Here is a 22,405-nt window from a genome sequence, read left to right on the forward strand (position 1 = left end):
CTTCAAAGGTATTCCAGGTTACGGTTTTCTGGGAGTTAGCAAACAAGTCTTCATTCGCTTTACACCTTTCAGATTTTTACAGATACTTTGTTGTGTCCCTTCTTAGTTCTAGTCTTTCTGATGGAAAAATCCTAATCCTTTTAATCCCTGTTGCTCTGGCAGCAGGTCCCTCTGTCAGTTATTGAAGTTGCCCTTCTTCAGACCTTTCTCAGCTCTGCTGACTTTCATGTGCTGCAGTGACCAGAACTGATCCACCCAGGTTACACACAAGAATAAAGGACAACCAAAACCAGAATTTCAATGAAGGGACTTTCAGAAACAAAAGAAAATTGGAAGGTAACATCCAGAAACCATAAAGTAACAAGCATAGTGTTAGAAAATGAAATTGTATGAAAAAAGATGAAAATTATCCTCATCACAACAGCTGGCAGAGTGGAATGGGGAGAATTTTTTTTTTAATGGGCGAATTCTATTACTTCCAAGCTCCAAACCAAACCATCAAGGGTGTCCATCACATTAGAAAAAAACTCAAACCTAACACCATGGCCAATGGTCTGGCCCCTGCCGCTGTCTGTTTCTCCCACTTTTTCTTCATCCTCTCCCACCTTGCTTACTCAGCTCCAGCCGTGCTGGCCTTCCTGCTGCTTTTGTGCACACCATAACCCACTGCGACTCCAATGCCTCCATACTTGCTGTAGCCTCTGCAAGACCACCTCTCCTCAACCCCTTCTCACATGGATTGTTTCCTCCACATGTCATCTGGCCTCTGATCAAATGCCACTTCTACCCTGACCAAGTAGCCTCCTCCCCTGTTCTCTATCCTCTGACCTGCTTTACTGTGATCATGCTTTGAATGTATAGAATGTAGTTTACCTTTTTCTTATCAGTGTCCCCCATTAGAGTATATACTCTGGGAGGAAGACAGCTTTGAATTGGTAACTCCTGAATCCTCACCTCTAGGTTAGTGCCATAGGAGTGGGTACCAAGAATTACTTGTATGAATAAATGAATGAATACATGCATGCATACAAGTTAAGAGTGGAAGCTCTGGAACCAAACTGTTCAGGTTCAAATTCCACCTCTCCCTTCTGTGTGTTCTTGGGCAAGTTTTGTCTCTGTGTACAATTTCCCTATTTGTAAAATGCAGATAATTATATAGTACCCACTCAGGGTTATCTTGGAAATTAAGTGAGCAAATGCATATAAGGTGTTTAGAGCAGTGTTAAGAATAATAGCTAGTGCCCAACGAACATGGGAATGAGTACAATCAAATGGCAAAAGGGAAAAAGAGAAGCAATACTGGCAGCCTTTCTTGAGTAGCAGGAGTTTTCTATTAAAAGACTGAAGGCAAGTGTGGTGCTCCAGTGACTCTCACCTACTCTGAAAAGGTGTGCTTTCAAGTACAAGGAATCAATCACAAGGGAAACTTCCTGTTGTGTGGGAGGCTACCTAAGGGTTTTGTTTTTCACGTTTAAGAGGCATAAAATTCACAACTGCAATATCTTCCAGTTCTCAAATTAGCACGTTTGCATGAAGTATGCATCCAGAGTGTAATATCTGCATATGGAACATGCTCTCTAAAGCTTTTGTGCCTGGTACAAATAACTGTGTAACACCATTCACATTCTAAAGGTATTGTATGGCAAAAAGGAAAGTTGTGACATTACTAGTTAGCCACAGCTACAAGTTCACATTCCCAAAAGTTATTTTACTTTCCACAACAGAGAACAAAGAAAAAATTTAAAAACATATTAATAGATATAATTTTAAATTTATACAATTATATAGTTTATTCTTGATTTTGAGAGTGTATAATCAGTAACAGCTATAACTACCTGCAAAATTTTTAGCTTTTGGTAAGTAAGAAGGGTTTTTGTGTATGTGTTAAGGCTGCCCATTACAAAGATTAACCTATTTGTTAATGCAAACCCAGTTTAATAAATGCAAATCAAGGGGAAACATACAATCCTCCTAAGAATTGGGGTTATGTTATATAATCCAACAGAGCAAGAGATGTTGATAATAAGACAGGTGTTGTCGGGCAAAATGAGAGCAGAGAGGTTCTTGACAGTTTGAGAAGTACCAAAAAACAGTCCAGGTTCAGCGACAGCTGTGCGGACACTACAGCTTGTTACCTCCCATCAGAGCCCACTGTTTCCTTTACTTGATACTGAAGATAAGAATTATCCCAATGTGTGGAGAAAACCTCTTTCTGAAACGTAAGTTCTTTGGTAATCAAACATTATCATGAATAAGAACACTTACAGTATACTTCTTAAAAATAAAATCATTTGTAGGTAGCAGCAGTTCAGGAGGAGCCATGTCAATGATAATGCTACTTACTTAACATTTAGATAGTGCTTTATGTGTCCTCTACAGGAGGCCCCAAGTGAGAAATGTCTTTAAAAACATAGTGATGTTTCATATCACTTGAGGAGAGGGTATTATTTTTCCTTCTAATGATGTGAATTTAATATATTACCAATTATTATTTCTTTATTTCCCTTTTGGCCATCAAAAAGCTTACTTATGGTTTGACTACAGTAAGTCTATAAGGCCTTATGATCTGCTTATCCATGATTCTTTTTACCCCTCTGGTTTTGACTATCTGGCTCTTATTAATATTTTTTACTGATTTTTAAAATTCTATAAAAATATTTTACTATTATATGTGGTGGTTTAAGCTGCCTCCAATCATTCATAAAATGAGATGGGTTTAGCTTAATTAAGTTGGGTCATTTTCATAAACCCAATTTCCCTTGATTATCATAAATAACATCCTGGAGAGGCAGACGTTATTATCATTTACATTTTATAGAGAGGGAAACTGAGACCCAAAGGTGTAAACACCTTGCCCAAGACCCAAATATCACAGAGTTTTCACTGTTCTATGTTATGCTATCCTATTTCTCTAATAAAAAAGTGACTTTAATTGCTATAATATCTTCAGGTAAGAGTTATTACTGATTTAACAATGATGAACTTTGTTTTAAAGTGTCACATGAATGAGATAAAATAAAATACATTTAAATTGGAAAGGATTTAGGCTAGCAGGAAATTTTTACCAATAACAACGGTATATGTGATTGTAGAATATTAGGCAGTTAGAAGAAGACAGAGAATTTTATTTGATGAATTTTATAATTGTGTCTTTTCTTCTTTTAAAAAAAGGTATACAAGAAGGACAAATTTTAGATAAAAGTTTTGCTTGAAGGTAGGAGAATGAATTATTTGACCTACACAAGATGAAAATGCTTTTTAAAAATCAGCCACCACCAGACATTACTGACTATTCATTATATCCCACCAGAGTAAGGAGATGGGCTTTGATCTCCTTTCTAAGGTTACCAGGCTGGCTCTAATCCCAGTGCTTTGGGCACCCCTGCTGTGCTCCATCCTGCAGTTAGGTGTGTTTCCTGGACAATGGAGTCTGTGGAAACTGCCTGGCCTTGGAACACATGTGACAAAAAACCTCAAAGTACATGAGAGCCAGGATCATCACCAACTTAATTTCCCAGCCTTTTCCACAGAGCACAGGTTCCTTTCTTTTTCGCATCTGTGTGTGCCAGGAAAGCAGCGTCTTGCCCAGGAAAACTCACCAGTTGTGCCTCATTGATGGCATTATTGGAAAAACAAGCATGAAATAAAAGAGAGAGGGATTCCCTTAGAATACAAATACGCTCATAACACAATTCATTAAGCAATATCACTTATTTATGATATTCTCCTATTATATCTATGTCTGCCTACTTCTAATTTCAGCAAAAAGGTGTAAAATTTCCCTACATTTGCTTATTTGTGACAAGTACTGAGTGTAAAATGACTAGTGCAAAACTGACAATGATAGATTCTACTTTGACGTTAGGTTCAAATTCAGTTTGGAGAATGCATTTCCCCTACTTGAGGTGATATGGTTTGGCTGTGTTCCACCCAAACCTCATCTTGAATTCTAATTCCCACAATTCCCATGTGTTGTGGGAGGAACCTGGTGGGAGGTAGTTGAATTATGGGCATGGGTCTTTCCCATGCTGTTCTTGTGAGAGTGAATGGGTCTCACTAGATCTGATGCTTTTAAAAACAGTTTCCCTGCACAAGCTCTCTCTTTGACTGCCACCATCCACGTAAGAAGTGACTTGCTCTTCCTTGCCTTCTGCCCTGATTGTGAGGCCTCCCCAGCCATGTGGAACTGTAAGTCCATTAAACCTTTTTCCTGTATAAATTACCCAGTCTTGGGTATGTCTTCATCAGCATTGTGAAAACGAACTAATATATGAGGGAAGAGCTCATTGTTCTAAACAATTACCCCAAAGGATTTTCAGGTCTCTGTAGATAATTGTTGCTCAATTAAGTCAAGGATGGATCACCTAGACACTTTTTTGGGGCCTCAGACCCGATACATGAGAAGCTATCCAGGAGAAATAAGTCAATTTGTTGTTTGTGCAACATGCATTGGACATACTTTGTGTAAATTTCACTGAGTCAGCTAGCTAGCAAGTTGCTGGGTAGGGATTTGAACTATGAAGTGCCTCATTCCAAGAGCCATCATGGTATTGCTTGTACTTGTAAAGTTTCCAGGCTTCCTGCTGCCATAGAGAGGCTTGCAAGTACATGGTAGTTCTAAGCATTCATATGCTAGAAGTTAACACCCTGAATTCCCTTGTATTTTATTGTAATCTCATTTGTTTTATCAGCAGAGGAAGCTCCGTTTAGAAATAGCTCCTTGGTCACATGCTGGACAAACATGGAACAGCCTATGGAACAGAACAATCATATCTCTATATAATGTGCATTGGTTTCTTTGACTTGCCTGGTGTTGTGAGGAGGGGTCTTCCTTCAGATTTTCATCCAGGTCCACGCCAACTCTGTTAAAGAAAACCAAAAACTGGTCAATCCCCTGCTGCAGAAGGAATGAGACAGTCTTGTGTGTCAGATGACCTAACCCAAACACAATGTGAATCTGAGAAAAGATTTGGCAGAAAACTATCCTACCTCTTCTTGAATCAAAAGAACCTCAGATTTATACCAAAATAAGAACTTGAACAGCTGGGACTCAGGATGCTGGAGAAATTAAGCATCAACAGCAGCTCTTCACTACTGTCTTTCCTGGCAAGGTAAGCATCCCTAAGAACCTAGGACAGCAACCATCAGGAAAAAGACCTCCATAGCCCCAAAAACACACACTCTGGAAAGAAGGCAACCTGGTACCTCTGCAACCACCCATTGACCAAAATGCCCTGGGAATTTGTGTGCCCAGCCTGGAGCAGGGTTTCTTGAGGCAGAGTAAACGGAAGATTTTTCTAGAGACTCCCCATAGGGAGGATTCAGACTGTGGAGCCTGAGGCATATACAATTTGGGGGCTCTCTCTTTAAGGAAAATAATGCGAAAATATAAACACAAAATTGGGAGTGAAAGTGACTCTTCAGAAGGATAAGTTACAAAAAAATTACATATGTTTTTAAAGCTGGCAAATGCAATAGGCCTCTCAAAGCCCAGGAAAAATACAAAACATTTTAATTAATTAGCTGTCTGACACTCTGCTAAAATAACTTTCTTCTGGAATTTTTGCCTACTGACTTTGCTACTCTCTTTATATGATAATGATTTTGTATTAGAGAATAAACAGATAAGGCAGTCTTTCCTCTAGCAAGACTGATCAAAATTGTTGATAGTTGGAAGGCATTAAAGCACTCTTTCTCACACACAGACACGCTTGCTATGTTTCTCACTGCTACAGGGTAATGCCCTGCAAATGCAAGATTTCTGATAAATTTTATTTTATGCAATTCCCATGAGCAATGCACAGTGTACTCATCAGTGTACATGCTTTGTCATTGAATATATTCCTGAATTTCCATTTTGATGAGTCATCAATGAAAACTGCATTTTATACATCTCGTGATTAGAAGAATTTTCAACAGAGTCCCCAGTCTGGCTCAATCCATCTCAAACCTTGTTTTTCCTCCACTACCCACAGACTTCTGATGCCAGGCACCATAGGACACATTTATATTTAATTCAGCCTTGTGCAATATTCCTGTAAGCCATTCCTACTCCAGGGTGGACAGCAGTGGCTTAGCCATGCATAGAAGTGACTGCAGCCCACACAAATGTATCGCATTCAATCTAAACTAAATGCACTCTCAATTCAGCTTCCCCTTAGTTGGATCCCCCAAATGCCCACCGCTATTCCAATACCATTTGATCAGAGGAGAAGTATGAGGAAAAGGAAGCTGTAGTGGAAAGAAACAGCAGTTGAACCCAACTGTGTTGAAACTATATATTTTTTTGCAAATCTTACAAAAATATAAGACCATGGGAACACAGTACTGGGGATCTTCCCACGGCCTTGGAGGGCCAGACCAAGTGAGGGGCCTTGAAACTCAAACTTTCTCTGTTTCCAGAGAGTGTCCCTCTGTCTGCTTCAGCTGGACTGGGTGGGAGTGCTGGGGAGAGGTCTGGCCCAAGCTGCACCAGAGCCCTTCCTGTGAATCCACATTTGCTAGACATTTAGGGACTTTTCTTCAACTCTTGTTCCTCATAAACACCTCCCTAATCATCTTCCAGTCCTGCTGTTGGGGTGGGGGAAGCAAGGCCATGTGAGAAGCCTCCAGTCAAGCAAATGTGTAACTCCTTATAAAGAGAACAGTAACGGTAAAGTCCCACCTGTTTAAAATACCTCTGATTCTTCACAGGTAAGTGTCTTCTGGACATGAATAGCCCCATCTCTCTAACCAAGGGGACAAATTAATAGCTATTTATTTTGTGCTGAATTTTTTGCCTTTAGGTCACTGGGAAGAGCCTCTGGAGGGGAGGAATCTTTGATTCATGGGGTAGAAAAACTAGCTATTTGATTTATGTCATCTGAGAAGGAACAAGAAGGGGAAGGGGAGGAGAGAGGGCAAGGATGTCAGTGAGGAGAAAGGAGAGGGGAAGGGATGAGGGGAGAACAGCAGTGTAGAGAGGGGTGGGGGTGGCCTGCCCCTGGTAGTGGGACCCAGGTGTGGAGGCTCCCAGCCCCCTTCTCTCATGGGGCCAGGCCACTCTCACAGCTCTGTGGTGGATCAGAGCCCTCCAGCAGGTGCTGGCTGCTCCCTAGAGGCTTCATCGCTGGATAAGCCCAGATCTCAGGGAGGAAGCTGCTGGGCACCCAGGTTGGCCGTGAACTGAACTGAGGATCATGGGGCTCCCACCACTGTATCTGCTTAGGGCCTTTTTCTGGGTCTTTGTCTAGAAACCTGGAGAGGACAGAAATAGAATTTTATAAGAAGCCCAACATTTAACGTTTGAGGCAGCACTGAGGCCTTTCACTAAAGTGGAAGCTTTTCTTTGCAGCAGCAATCAGAGCAGACATTCCCGCACAGCTAGATGGTGCAGAGGAAGTGGATGAAATTCTTTCATTTGATGGGGACTCAGTGGAAGGCATCTCAGAGACCTGACTGGGAAGAAGACTGCACCTCCTCCCACATCTCATTTCAGGGCAGGTCCAGAGCAGGACAAACGCCACAAGTGGCTTGAGGAAAGAGAACCTCCATGAAAGGTGCTTCCCTCCTGGGGAAGCCAGGGTGAACATGGTCCTTGCCCACACAGGGCATATGATTTGGGAGGTTCAATGAGGATAATATAAAAAATGTACCACAGCTTAAGCGCCGTGAAGGAAACAATGCCTTCTTTCGCTTGTGATATTAGCTACTTTTGATGAAAATCTGGCTAATATATGTTTCTTGGCTACCTGCCTCCTTAAATAGGGTGTAAGGGGGACATTCTAATCTTAACTGGAGGACTCGGCATTGCAACTGGTCCCATAAAGTCTGACACTTGCTGCATTATAATGATTTCCGAGATGTGTATGAACCTTTTTATGATCACGTTAAATGGTCCCTGACTACTGTCTTTTTTTTTTTTTTTTAATTATTGTATCTGCCAGTTAGATTGCCTTTATTTTTCCTGGCTGTGACAATATGTTGACATATTGTCCCTATGACCCCCACCCCTTTAATTTACTGTAGGACTAACCCTGATAGTCAAATTTATTTTTATTTTCATTTTCTATCTATCTATCGAATTCAAATATTATAGAAGGGCTTACAATCACACACAATTGTTCTTATAATACCTTTGCACCCCCTCAGACCAACTCCCATTGCCTTGGAGGGCAATTTTCTGCCTTTTCTCCATTGTGATATATAAGCTGACATAGACATGCATGGCACCTTCACACAGCATCCCAAGGGGTATGCAAACATGCCAACTACATCTGTATCTCTTACTCTCCTCTTCAAGAAAGCAAGTCAGAATATGGAACTGACATTATTTTAGGGCTAACAACGTATCCACTCACTTTAAACAAATTTTTACAGCTCTTTTTAATGCATGAGCATCCACTTTTGTGCACAAAAGATCATTTATACGTAACGAGTTTTTGAGAGATTAGAAAGAAGACATAATATCGTCCCAGTTTGTGGTGTTACATGTATATAGCAGTCCCCCAGGTGAGATCACAGTATGAAGTCCAACCTTCTTAGGTGACATCCAAGGGTCTTTAGCACCTCTCCCTCAATGTTAAGCTAGCCACCCTTTCTGCTCATCTGATCTGGACAGTGTCCTGGGTCCGGTAACTGGATTTGTCCTTGTTTCTGAGCCCCGGTACCAAATACAGTCCCTGAGCTCTGGCCATACAATAATCTGCCAATTTCTCTCCCATGGACTGGACCCTCTCTCTCCAAACTCCAGGCTGGTATTTTGGGCCATGCTGGCCACCACTGAACTTGTGCAATACCCTGCCTTCTTTCCTGAACTTCAAGCACTGTCCTCACTTCTGTCTGATCACCACCTTGGCCCATCTACCACGATGCCCTTCCTAGGTCTCAGATCTCCCATCACTAGAAGTTACTGAGACTTGGAGTGAAGTAGCTGTACTCCTCCAACTCTGCTGTCTGCTCCCAAACAGAATTCCTTCTGGGCACCGGAGATCACTTTGCTCTGTCTTTGGTGACCCTGGCTCACCCTTTGCTCACCTGTCTGTTTATACCCAGCCATGCAGAGCAAGCTCTACAGTATACATCAGCCCTAGCTGGAATCTGATGATGACTTCATGATTACCCTGTAGTTGTTCAAGGGTCAGTGAAACCCAGCTGTCAAGAGAGTTGTTTGGAGCCAGACTACCTGGGTTGAAAAATGTGGCTCTGCCTCTCACTTGCTCTGTGACCTGTGTCACTCACTCTGTCTCCATCTTGGTTTCCTCACCAGTACAATGGAGATAATTAGAGAACTCATTTCACAGGGTTGTGGTGAGGATTAAATAGGAAAATAGCTTAGGACCTGTTATATAGTAAGTTTTTAAGAATGTTAGCAGCTATTTTTGATATTATTATTTTTCAGTACTGATCAGTGGGGCCAGAGCTCAGTTACTTATTACTTTCAGAGACAAGCCCTCCTAGTCCTTGTTTCTGCACTGGGCAACCTTTGAATATATAGCAACAACCACAGTTGAGCCACAAGGAGCAGCCAGTGTACAGCAACGATTTCTGGTCTCATAGCAAAACATTGTTTCTGTTTAAAGAGGGCCAAGCTTCCCGGGTTTTGATTTTTTTAAAATTTATTTCTTTTGTTTTTGAGACACAGTCTCATTCTGTCACCCAGGCTGGAGTATAGCGATATGTTCTTGGTTCACTGCAACCTCCACCTCCTGGGTTCAAGTGATTCTTTTGCCTTAGCCTCCCGAGTAGCTGGGATTACAGGTGTATGCCACCACACCCAGCTAATTTTTGTATTTTCAGTAGAGATGGGGTTTTGCCATGTTGCCCAGGCTGGTCTCAAACTCCTGGGCTCAAGTGATCCATCCACCTTGGCTTCCCAAAGTGCTGGGATTACAGGTGTGAGCCACTGTGCCTCGCCTGGTTTGGAATTATTTGTAATTTATTGGTAGACTAGTTAGGGTAATAAGGCAACAAAGAAGGAAAAGAAGGTGTCTGAAGAGCAAGGAGAAAAAAGGAAGAGGGAAGAGCTGAGCAGAAAGCAAGCAAAGAAAAGGAAGGTGAAAAGGAAAGAAAAATACATTTTTATAAAGAATAGGTGCCCGTGGTGGATAAATAACTGTAAAGGTGCATGCAACCTTAGAAAAGGTAAGCTGAGGATGGAGGGAAAATATAGAAAATATAGAGAAATAAATATAGAAAAAAATAGGGAAATTAAGAACCAGCAAAGAATTAGAAAGCAACTAAAAAAGCCTGGTTAAAATTTTATATGATGTTTTGCATTCCTGATGCACCTTTTAATTTTAAGCAAGTTGAATGCTGCCTCTATGGTATTCAAATGGAAATGAAGGCAAGCTTTGCACATATTCCCAGCTGTGCCCTCATACATCTCACTCCGGATTCCTCATTTATAATGAGCATCAAGCTCCCTTTTCAGAGCAAAACACATCTCTTGTGTACCATAATGCACCCTCCCTTCCTATTGCACTTCCATTCTTTGGTGAGTTTTATTAGACATATTAAAATCTCAGGATGCTCTTATACCCAACCATAGCTAAAAAAAAAAAATGCCCCAAAGTTGGGTTTTTCTCAGAGGGAAAGCAAGGTAACTAACAAAAGGCTCACTTTTCCCACTAAAGCCAACAAATTCCATTCTGATTCTTACCACTTAGCACCTCCGAAAAGCCACTGAAATACTACTAGGGCTTAGTTTCATTGTGTGAATTCCAATAGTCTTAGGTGCAGTTTTGATTCTTTTGAGCTCTCTGGTGACAGGGGCTGGGTGGTGGGGAAGATACATTATTTCCTCCAAGACCTGCTTTTGATGGCAAAGTGTAAAAAATGACATTTTCAGTAAGGGAAGAGTGGCTGGATATTGAGCACATAAATACAGCTTGACAATGGAGGAGTCTGAAAGTTACCCACTGAGGTTTGGGGACTATTGTGTAGCCATGAGAATATCACTTGGGGGCCAACATCTGCTACTGCACCCTGTATTATTGGACTAAATAATCCTGGAGCTTGTGTAAGACCAACATTAATACAATTAATAATTCAAATATTTTAATTTTGTTTTGGGAAACAAGAAAATAAACTAAAGTAAGTGAAAAAACTCAGTTCATTTTGTTATTTAAGTGTGGCACAGTAGTTAAGAATTTGGATCCTGGAATCAGGTTGCATGGATTCAAATTTCACTTCCATTATTTGCTACTTGTATAATTTTGAGACAAATTAGTTAACCTTTGCAAATCTCAGTTTTCCCAACTATAAGTGGGGATAAGCATGTATCTATTTCATGAGCTATTATAAGGATGAAATGAGTTAATAAAATATATAAAATATTGGCTGCCATCTAGGAAGCACTCATGAAATATTAGTTGATGCTCTCCTTGTTAGTGCTGTTATTATTAGAGAAATGTATGTACCCTACATTGAGTCATAGACACAATATAGGTTAAAGACAAGGGTGGCTTTTCCATAAATGACAGATGCTAGGATATAAAGGTCAATGATAGGATTCCTGCCATCAATGACCCAAGATCTAATGGGAAAAACAGATTGGAAGCAAAGAACCACAGTATGGTGTGATAAGCATTGTACATTAATTATTTGAACACACCAACAAAGAGCCCAATCAAGATGAGCTATGGAGCAATTAGGTACGTTTCACAGAGGAGATGGACACTGAAAAGTGAGAATGAGTTTAATGGTAAGAGAAAAGGTTAGGGGAGGGGACTCCAGGCACGGCATGGGCAAAGGCATAGTGGAACAAAGTAGGTTGGAACATCATGAATAGTTTTGTGTGGCTAGACTGTGAGGGTCATGAACACAGAGGTGGACAGAGTTGCTTTGGATGACACTAGAAAGTAAATTAAGGCCAAATTATGAAGAATCTTGAGTGCTATGCTTATGTTTTTGTTTCTCTGTAGGCAGTAGGGGGTGAAATAATTACATTTATGTTTTAGAAAGATCACTGGAGGTATACATTGTGATATTAAACTGGTGGTTGTCTTCAGGTTGGGATAGAAAAGAAAAAAAAAGAAACTGGAGGCATGGAGGTCATTTAGTAGTCTACTGCAATGGTCCAACCAAGAGTTCATTAGGGTCTAACTAAGTTAGCAGTGGTGGAAAAGAAGAGAGAGATTTCAGAGACGTATACATGAAGGGGTGGTGAGGGCCATTGTGCATGACAGGCTCACTGTGGGAAGAAGTGGAAAGTATTGAGGTGTTTGAGTTTCTACTCTGGACACTTGAATGGTTCACCCTACCATTAGCCATATTAAAGAAGGAGAAGCATGTGCATGGGAATTTCCCCCAAGGGACATCCTGTTAAAAGATAAAACCGAAACTCAGGGTCAGTAAGATCAGATCTGAGCACTTCTATTGTGAGTGAAGCAAAGTCAGCTCTCTACATTGTTATTAACTTAAGAAAAATAGCAACCCCCTCAGAGTTTTGTCTAGTTGCTTGTTTGAAGTGGAGATTCTGACCAAAAGGTAAAGTCTAAGAATAAGGAAGGGATAATGAGTTCTTCAAGGTTAAGATCAATGGACTGGGAATATTCATGGAAGCTGGAGAAGGGTGTGGCATGTCAAGTACATAAAGACAGTTTGGACATCTTATTTAAGAAGGGTTAGAGGGAGAAGAAGGAAGAAAGGGGGGTTCTATAATTTGGGGACATGAAGTATGTGATATGATTGTGAGCCCCTCCATAGGAGATGAAGATGCAGAGCTGGGATGCTGCTGAGAGCAGTGGTGCCCCTCTGGGTTTCCACCACTGCATGGACACACTGTCATTGACTGGTACTCATATGCTTTGCTAGGTCCATTTTTCTACTCCTGGGACTTGTCTCATTACCAAATTGAAAACAGCTGGGTCAAGGATTCATGCAACATTCCTGTCCTGGTATTCCAAGGTTGCCCATATGCCATTTACTTTTCTCCTAGAGATTATGGAGATGGAATGGATTTCATGAAACTCTATCAGGCTGATCAGACTAAAGAAGGGTGCGGTCTATCTTTAACTCTTGACTGAAAGTTGACTGAAAGTACTAGGTACAGCTAAGAAGAGGCACAGAGCATGAACATTAGGAGTTAGTCATTCTGAATGTCTGTTCCTACCACTTACTTGTGTGACTGTAGGCAGGAAACTGTACCTCAGTTTCCTTTTCCACAAAACGGAGATAGGAATGGTAAATATGTCATAGGCTGTTGTGGGATAATACATGTAAGGGGTGAACTGTTCCAAGATGGCCGAATAAGAACAGCTCCAGTCTACAGCTCCCAGCGTGAGCAATGCAGAAGATGGGTGATTTCTGCATTTCCAACTGAGGTACCAGGTTCATCTCACTGAGGCTTGTCCGACAGTGGGTGCAGGACACTGGGTGCAGCCCACCAAGTGTGAGCCGAAGCAGGGCGAGGCATCACCTCACCTGGGAAGTGCAAGGGGTCAGGGAATTCCATTTCCTAGTCAAGGGAAGCTGTGACAGACAGCACCTGGAAAATTGGGTCACTCCCACCCTAATACTAAGCTTTTCCAATGGTCTTAGCAAACGGCACACCAGGAGATTATATCCTGTGTCTGGCTCAGAGGGTCCCACACCCACAGAGCCTCGCTCATTGCTAGCACAGCAGTTTGAGATTGAACTGCAAGGCAGCAGCAAGGCTGGGGGAGGGGTGCCCACCATTGCTGACGCTTGAGTAGGTAAACAAAGCGGCCAGGAAGCTTGAACTAGGTGGAGCCCACCGCAGCTCAAGGAGGCCTGCCTGCCTGCCTCTGTAGACTCCACCTCCGGGGGAAGGGCATAGCCAAAAAAAGGCAGCAGAATCCTCTGCAGACTTAAATGTCCCTGTCTGACAGCTTTGAAGAGAGTAGTGGTTCTCCCAGCATGGAGTTTGAGATCTGAGAACAGACAGATTGCCTCCTCAAGTGGGTCTCTGACCCCTGAGTAGCCTAACTGGGAGGCACCCCCCCCAAGTAGGGGCAGACTGACACTTCACATGGCTGGGTACCCCTCTGAGATGAAGCTTCCAGAGGAACGATCAGGCAGCAACATTTGCTGTTCAGCAATATTTGCTGTTCTGCAGCCTCCGCTGCTGATACCCAGGCAAGCAGAGTCTGCAGTGGACCTCCAGCAAACTCCAACAGACTTGCAGCTGAGGGTCCTGACTGTTAGAAGGAAAACTAAAAAACAGAAAGGACATCCACACCAAAACCCCATCTGTACATCACCATCATCAAAGACCAAAGGTAGATAAAACAGCAAAGACGGGGAAAAAACAGAGCAGAAAAGCTGAAAATTCTAAAAATCAGAGCGCCTCTCCCCCTCCAAAGGAACGCAGCTCTCGCCAGCAATGGAACAAAGCTGGATGGAAAATGACTTTGACGAGTTGAGAGAAGGCTTCAAATGATCAAACTTCTCTGAGCTAAAGGAGGAAGTTCAAACCTATGACAAAGAAGGTAAAAACTTTGAAAAAAGATTAGACGAATGGCTAACTAGAATAACCAGTGTAGAGAAGTCCTTAAATGACCTGATGGAGCTGAAAACCATGGCACGAGAACTATGGGATGAATGCACAAGCTTCAGTAGCCGATTTGATCAACTGGAAGAAAAGGTATCAGTGATTGAAGATCAGATGAATGAAATGAAGTGAGAAGAGAAGTTTAGAGAAAAAAAGAGTAAAAAGAAACAAACAAAGCCTCCAAGAAATATGGGACTATGTGAAAAGACCAAATCTACGTCTAATTGGTGTATCTGAAAGTGACGGGGAGAATGGAACCAAGTTGGAAACCACTCTGCAGGATATTATCCAGGAGAACTTCCCCAACCTAGCAAGGCAGGCCAACATTCAAATTCAAGAAATACAGAGAATGCCGCAAAGATACTCCTCCAGAAGAGCAATTCCAAGATACATAATTGTTAGATTCACCAAAGTTGAAATGAAGGAAAAAATGTTAAGGGCAGCCAGAGAGAAAGGTCGGGTTACCCAAAAAGGGAAGCCCATCAGACTAACAGCTGATCTCTCGGCAGAAACTCTACAAGCCAGAAAAGAGTGGCGGCCAATATTCAACATTCTTAAAGAAAAGAATTTTCAACCCAGAATTTCATATCCAGCCAAACTAAGCTTCATAAGTGAAGGAGAAATAAAATCCTTTACAGACAAGCAAATGATGAGAGATTTTGTCACCACCAGGCCTGCCCTACAAGAGCTCCTGAAGGAGGCACTAAACATGGAAAGGAACAACCAGTACCAGCCACTGCAAAAACATGCCAAATTGTAAAGACCATCGAGGCTAGGAAGAAACTGCATCAACTAACGAGCAAAATAACCAGCTAACATCATAATGACAGGATCAAATTCACACATAACAATATTAACTTTAAATGTAAATGGGCTAAACGCTCCAATTTAAAGACACAGACTGGCAAACTGCATAAAGACTCAAGACCAATCAGTGTGCTGTATTCAGGAGACCCATCTCACATGCAGAGACACACACAGGCTCAAAGGGATGGAAGAAGATCTACCAAGCAAACGGAAAACAAAGGCAGGGGTTGCAATCCTAGTCTCTGATAAAACAGACTTTAAACCAACAAAGATCAAAAGAGACAAAGAAGGCCACTACATAATGGTAAAGGGATCAACTCAACAAGAAGAGCTAACTATCCTAAATATACATACACCCAATACAGGAACACCCAGATTCATAAAGCAAGTCCTTAGAGACCTACAAAGAGACTTAGACTCCCACACAATAATAATGGGAGACTTTAACACCCCACTGTCAACATTAGACAGATCGAGACAGAAAGTTAACAAGGATATCCAGGAATTGAACTCAGCTCTGCACCAAGCAGACCTAATAGACATCTACAGAACTCTCCACCCCAAAATCAACAGAATATACATTCTTCTCAGCACCACACCACACCTATTCCAAAATTGACCACATAGTTGGAAGTAAAGCACTCCTCAGCAAATGTAAAAGAACAGAAATGATAACAAACTGTCTCTCAGACCACAGTGCAATCAAACTAGAACTCAGGATTAAGAAACTCACTCAAAACTACTCAACTACATGGAAACTGAATAACCTGCTCCTGAATGACTACTGGGTACATAACGAAATGAAGGCAGAAATAAAGATATTCTTTGAAACCAACCAGAACAAAGACACAACATACTGGAATCTCTGGGACACATTCAAAGCAGTGTGTAGAGGGAAATTTATAGCACTAAATGCCTACAAGAAAAAGCAGGAAAGATCTAAAATTGACACCCTAACATCACAATTAAAAGAACTAGAAAACCAAGAGCAAACACATTCAAAAGCTAGCAGAAGGCAAGAAATAACTAAGATCAGAGCAGAAATGAAGGAAATAGAGACATAAAAAACCCTTCAAAAAAATCAACAAATACAGGAGCTGGTTTTTTGAAAAGATCAACAAAATTGATAGACCACTAGCAAGACTAATAAAGAAGAAAAGAGAGAAGAATCAAATAGATGCAATAAAAAATGATAAAGGGGATATCACCACCGATCCCACAGAAATACAAACTACCATCAGAGAATACTATAAACACCTCTATGCAAATAAACTAGAAAATCTAGAAGAAATGGATAAATTCCTCGACACATACACTCTCCCAAGACTAAACCAGGAGGAAGTTGAATCTCTGAATAGACCAATAACAGGCTCTGAAATTGAGGCAATAATTAATAGCTTACCAACCAAAAAAAGTCCAGGACCAGATGGATTTCCAGCCGAATTCTACCAGAGGTACAAGGAGGAGCTGGTACCATTCCTTCTGAAACTATTCCAGTCAATAGAAAAAAGAGGGAATCCTCCCTAACTCATTTTATGAGGCCAGCATCATCCTGATACCAAAGCCTGGCAGAGACACAACAAAAAAAGAGAATTTTAGACCAATATCCCTGATGAACATCAATGCAAAAATCCTCAATAAAATACTGGCAGACTGAATCCAGCAGCACATCAAAAAGCTTATCCACCATGATCAAGCGGGCTTCATCCCTGGGATGCAAGGCTGGTTCAACATATGAAAATCAATAAATGTAATCCAGCATATAAACAGAACCAATGACAAAAACCATATGATTATCCCAATAGATGCAGAAAAGGCCTTTGACAAAATTCAACAACTCTTCATGCTAAAAACTTTCAATAAATTAGGTATTGATGGGACATATCTCAAAATAATAAGAGCTATCTATGACAAACCCACAGCCAATATCATACTGAATGGGCAAAAACTGGAAGCATTCCCTTTGAAAACTGACACAAGACAGGGATGCCCTTTCTCACCACTCTTATTCAACATAGTGTTGGAAGTTCTGGTCAGGGCAATTAGGCAGGAGGAGGAAATAAAGGGTATTCAGTTAGGAAAAGAGGAAGTCAAATTGTCCCTGTTTGTAGATGACGTGATGGTATATCTAGAAAACCCCACTGTCTCAGCCCAAAATCTCCTTAAGCTGATAAGCAACTTCAGCAAAGTCTCAGGATATAAAATCAATGTGCAAAAATCACAAGCATTCTTATACACCAATAACAGACAAACAGAGAGCCAAATCATGAGTGAACTCCCATTCACAATTGCTTCAAAGAGAATAAAATACCGGGAATCCAACTTACAAGGGATGTGAAGGACCTCTTCAAGGAGAACTACAAACCACTGCTCAATGAAATAAAAGAGGATACAAACAAATGGGAGAACATTCCATGCTCATGGATAGGAAGAATCAATATCGTGAAAATGGCCATAGTGACCAAGGTAATTTATAGATTCAATGCCATCCCCATCAAGCTACCAATGAGTTTCTTCACAGAATTGGAAAAAACTACTTTAAAGTTCATATGGAACCAAAAAAGAGCCCGCATTGCCAAGTCAATCCTAAGCCAAAAGAACAAAGCTGGAGGCATCATGCTACCTGACTTCAAACTATACTACAAGGCTACAGTAACCAAAACAGCATGGTACTGGTACCAAAACAGAGATATAGATCAATGGAACAGAACAGAGCCCTCAGAAATAAACCACACATCGACAGCCATCTGATCTTTGACAAACCTGACAAAAACAAAGAATGGGGAAAGGATTCCCTATTTAATAAATGGTGCTGGGAAAACTGGCTGGCCATACATAGAAAGCTGAAACTGGATCCCTTCCTTACACCTTATACAAAAATTAATTCAAGATGGATTAAAGACTTACATGTTAGACCTAAAACCATAAAAACCCTAGAAGAAAACCTAGGCAATACCATTCAGGACATAGGCATGGGCAAGGACTTCATGTCTAAAACACCAAAAGCAATGGCAACAAAAGCCAACATTGACAAATGGGATCTAATTAAATTAAAGAGCTTCTGTACAGCAAAAGAAACTACATCAGAGTGAACAGGCAATCTACAGAATGGGAGAAAATTTTTGCAATCTACTCATCTGACAAAGGGCTAATATCCAGAATCTACAAAGAACTCCAAGAAATTTACAAGAAAAAAACAAACAACCCCATCAACAAGTGGGCAAAGGATATGAACAGACACTTCTCAAAAGAACACATTTATGCAGCCAACAGACATATGAAAAAAATGCTCATCATCACTGGCTATCAGAGAAATGCAAATCAAAACCACAATGAGATACCATCTCACACCAGTTAGAATGGCAAACATTAAAAAGTCAGGAAACAACAAGTGCTGGAGAGGATGTGGAGAAATAGGAACACTTTTACACTGTTGGTGGGACTGTAAAGTAGTTCAACCATTGTGGAAGTCAGTGTGGCGATTCCTCAGGGATCTAGAACTAGAAATACCATTTGACTCAGCCATCCCATTACTGTGTATATACCCAAAGGAGTATAAATCATGCTGCTCTAAAGACACATGCACACGTATGTTTATTACGGCACTATTCACAATAGGAAAGACTTGGAACCAACCCAAATGTCCAACAATGATAGACTGGATTAAGAAAATGTGGCACATGTACACCATGGAATACTATGCAGCCATAAAAAATGATGAGTTCATGTCCTTCGTAGGGACATGGATGAAGCTGGAAACCATTCTCAGCAAACTATCGCAAGGACAAAAAACCAAACACTGCATGTTCTCACTCATAGGTGGGAATTGAACAATGAGAACACATGGACACAGGAAGGGGAACATCATACACCGGGGCCTGTCGTGGGGTGGGGGGCTGGGGGAGGATAACATTAGCAGATATACCTAATGCAAATGACGAGTTAATGGGTGCAGCACACGAACATGGCACATGTATACATATGTAACAAACCTGCACGTTGTGTACATGTACACTAGACTTTGAAGTATAATAATAAAATTCATCTAAGGGGCTTGGCACAGGATCTAGCCCCTAGAAAATGCTTAGAAGCAGTAGCTGTTGTTCCTGTTGTGGTAGTGGTATGAATAGATATTGTTGTCTTTGCTACTTAGGCCTCCTGAATAAAAGATTTAACTGTGAAGATTTCCAGCAAAACAGTTCTGTTTTACCTTACCTCACCTGTGATTTTTCTTGTGATTTCTGATTCCAGTGGAGGCTTATTTATGATGGAGGTTTTGGACTTCAGAGTGGGGAGGTTCTGGCTGCAGAGATAAAATGTGTGGCCAGTGTTTACATGTGTCTGACAATTTAGATATACATTTTGGAGTGTATAAGTATGCTGAAAACATTATGTTCTTTGAAAAATAAACATGAATAAGCAAGTACATGTTCCAGACACAAATGCAGATCTACATCCTGTACTTTATGTTTGGCACAACTTCCCTTGAGTTTGAAGTACTTAGTTCTGCCAAGATGTAAGCTAATTTCAGGCTACAGATAAGAGTCCATTAGAAACTAGATTGAAAATGAATACATAGACTAATTTCTTTTGACCTAAGCTGCAAGCATACTGACACACCCTTTGGTAGGAAGACAGATGTAATAGCTTATCAAGGCATCTGGCCTTTCTTCCCTAAGGCTTCACTCTGGGTTCCCTGCCTGGGCAATTAGGGATTTATCAGAGTCAAATGCACATCCCCAGAAAAGCTATCCTTTCAAGTGGATTCGCTTTTTAAAATTCTAGTGTTACCGGGTGGGGAGTCTTCTCAATGTCAGACTGAACAAGTTATATGGGAAAAAAGAGGGGCATTTTATTACGGGATATGAAGTAGTTGTAAGAGCTTTATATGTTGGTATGAAACCATAAATGGTTGAAAAACAAATCCCAGACTGTCAGGGGTCTGAGTGAGAAGTGGAAAACCTAAAACCTGAAAACCATTGTGGTTATTTCACAGTTAAATAAACAGAATGATATAATGCCAGAAGTGCACCTCCTTCCCTCACTTTTCACTGTCCCAAGCTATGAGGAACTCTAGGCAGAATTGTGGCCTAATCCCAGCTTGCCATTAAAGACCATGCTTGGTGTGCACCATGGGTCAGCAGTGAGATCTCAGGGTGAGTCTCCACATTGCTGCTCTTTGATGTGCTCAGGCTTCACTGGGAAACCTGGAAGGTAAGGAGCCTTAATGGGAATGCATTCTCTTGATGCAAGGAGCATATTCTCCCCATGAACATCATTTACAAAATCACAAGTATACTTTGACAATAAGGGGGGAATTCATGGAACATATATTTAATATATTTAAAGAACTGTAAAACTCCTCTATGCAACAATCCAGAAGAACATTTAACCCAGCCAAAGCAAATATTTTTGTGGAGTGATATCTTGGAAAGAATCCTTAGAAGGCAACAACAAAGTTTTGCAAAATTGATGGATATGTACCTACGACACAACTCATTCAAAACATAAAATTCTAATGGTTAATTCTGAACTGCCCCCCCGACCCCCTTACCACCACATTGGCTTTTATTATTAATAGGGAAAGATGGTTTATAAGATGTTTTGAGAAGGCTTCCTCCCAAGTCATGATTTTCGCTAACCGCCAATGCCTAGACTTCCTTAGCACAGGATAAAGCTCTTCAGTCCTCGTTGAGGATTAGGCCTTACAAGGCAAGGACTTGGGAGAGGTAATATTTGAGCTTGTATTCATACAAGATACAAGTGAATCAGACTTATTCCTGAGAGCAGAAAGAGATGGGAACAAAAGCCTAGGGCCAACAAAGGTATCTCCACCATGAAGCATGGAAGGCAGGCAGCAGGTGAAAAGGGTGTTGGAGACACAACATTATCATACTAACAGCTAATATGTAGAATCTACACTAGGTAATATTCATGTATTATATAAAACATATAGAGTTTGGGAAGAGGATCTGAAGTTATTGTAACACCATGTATTTTAGTAATTAAAAGCAAAAGAGATTTATAACCCTTTTCTTTATATTAACCATTAAAAAGCACTTGCAATTGGTTACTTTAATAATTTTGCACGAGTAAATCTGTTGCTTCAGGCTATCTATCACCAACATCCTGCAGACAGTACAGAATTATTAACCATGTGCACTGAAAACACGAAAAAATAGCCAAAGAAGATTGTTTCACCAACACTAATATATCACTAAAATTAAAATTAAAACAGCTTTGGGATATATAACAGTTGCCAAAACTATTGTTTAAGCCCACAATTGGAAGCAGATTTGATCTACAATCTCTACAAATAACTGAAATCTTATTTTCACTTGGAGCAGTTAACACTCTGTAAGACCATATTATATTATAGACCCTATAAAGACCAGATGCTATTAATAATAAATTCACAGATTTGTTGTATACACACACACACATATATATGTACATGCACGTATATATCTATATTTCACTTCTATTTTTACTTTTTAAGTGAAAAAACTTCTTCCCTAGTCTCAGAAGAGAATCAAGTCAAAAATACGTCTTAATAATGCATTATCTTGTTTTTTGCTAAAAATGAATAAATACCTTAATTTTAAAAGGAAAGCTGACAGAAAGACAATGGGTAAGCTAGGAAGCTGGTACTGCATGACACATAAAAAGAGTAGAAAATTTTAGTTTCTTGCTGAGATGGATTAAAGTAAATCACTAGAAAAATAATGTTTTTCTCTGGTCAAATCTGGTATTAACCATTGGGCTGAAGTGCATGCTTGTGTGCATGACTATGTTAAAAAGAAATTAAATATTTAAAATTTTAAAAGGGGAAGAATTCATGGTTAACACTAGAATTATATTGAAAACTGCACCTTGATTTTGGAATCAGTGGTTTAAAATCAGGAAAGTGAATGAAAATTGGCAACAATACTATTGGGAAGAAGTTGTCTTAGAGCAGAAGAGAAAGGCAAAGAGGAAAAGAGTAGCAAGAATATGTTGTAAAACAGGTTCTGAAATTATTATGAAGACTACGGAAAGTGCACAGCATGGAAACAGAATTAGCATCAATTTGGCAGAAAATAAAATAATGAAAGTTAATTGGAT

General features: G+C 40.5%; 1 protein-coding gene across 1 annotated transcript in view; it reads right to left on the reverse strand.

Annotated features, from left to right (window-relative positions):
• The window catches only part of SLC9A9 (solute carrier family 9 member A9), a 591,979-nt gene that overhangs the window by 118,694 nt on the left and 450,880 nt on the right, over positions 1–22,405 (reverse strand). Inside the window, exon 13 of the mRNA XM_024245123.3 lies at positions 4,808–4,862. Within this exon, the coding sequence (XP_024100891.1) occupies positions 4,808–4,862 (55 nt within the window). The remainder of the gene's footprint in view (positions 1–4,807; positions 4,863–22,405) is intronic.

This window comes from Pongo abelii, chromosome 2 (assembly GCF_028885655.2).
Source record: "Pongo abelii isolate AG06213 chromosome 2, NHGRI_mPonAbe1-v2.0_pri, whole genome shotgun sequence".
Classification (NCBI taxonomy): domain Eukaryota; kingdom Metazoa; phylum Chordata; class Mammalia; order Primates; family Hominidae; genus Pongo; species Pongo abelii.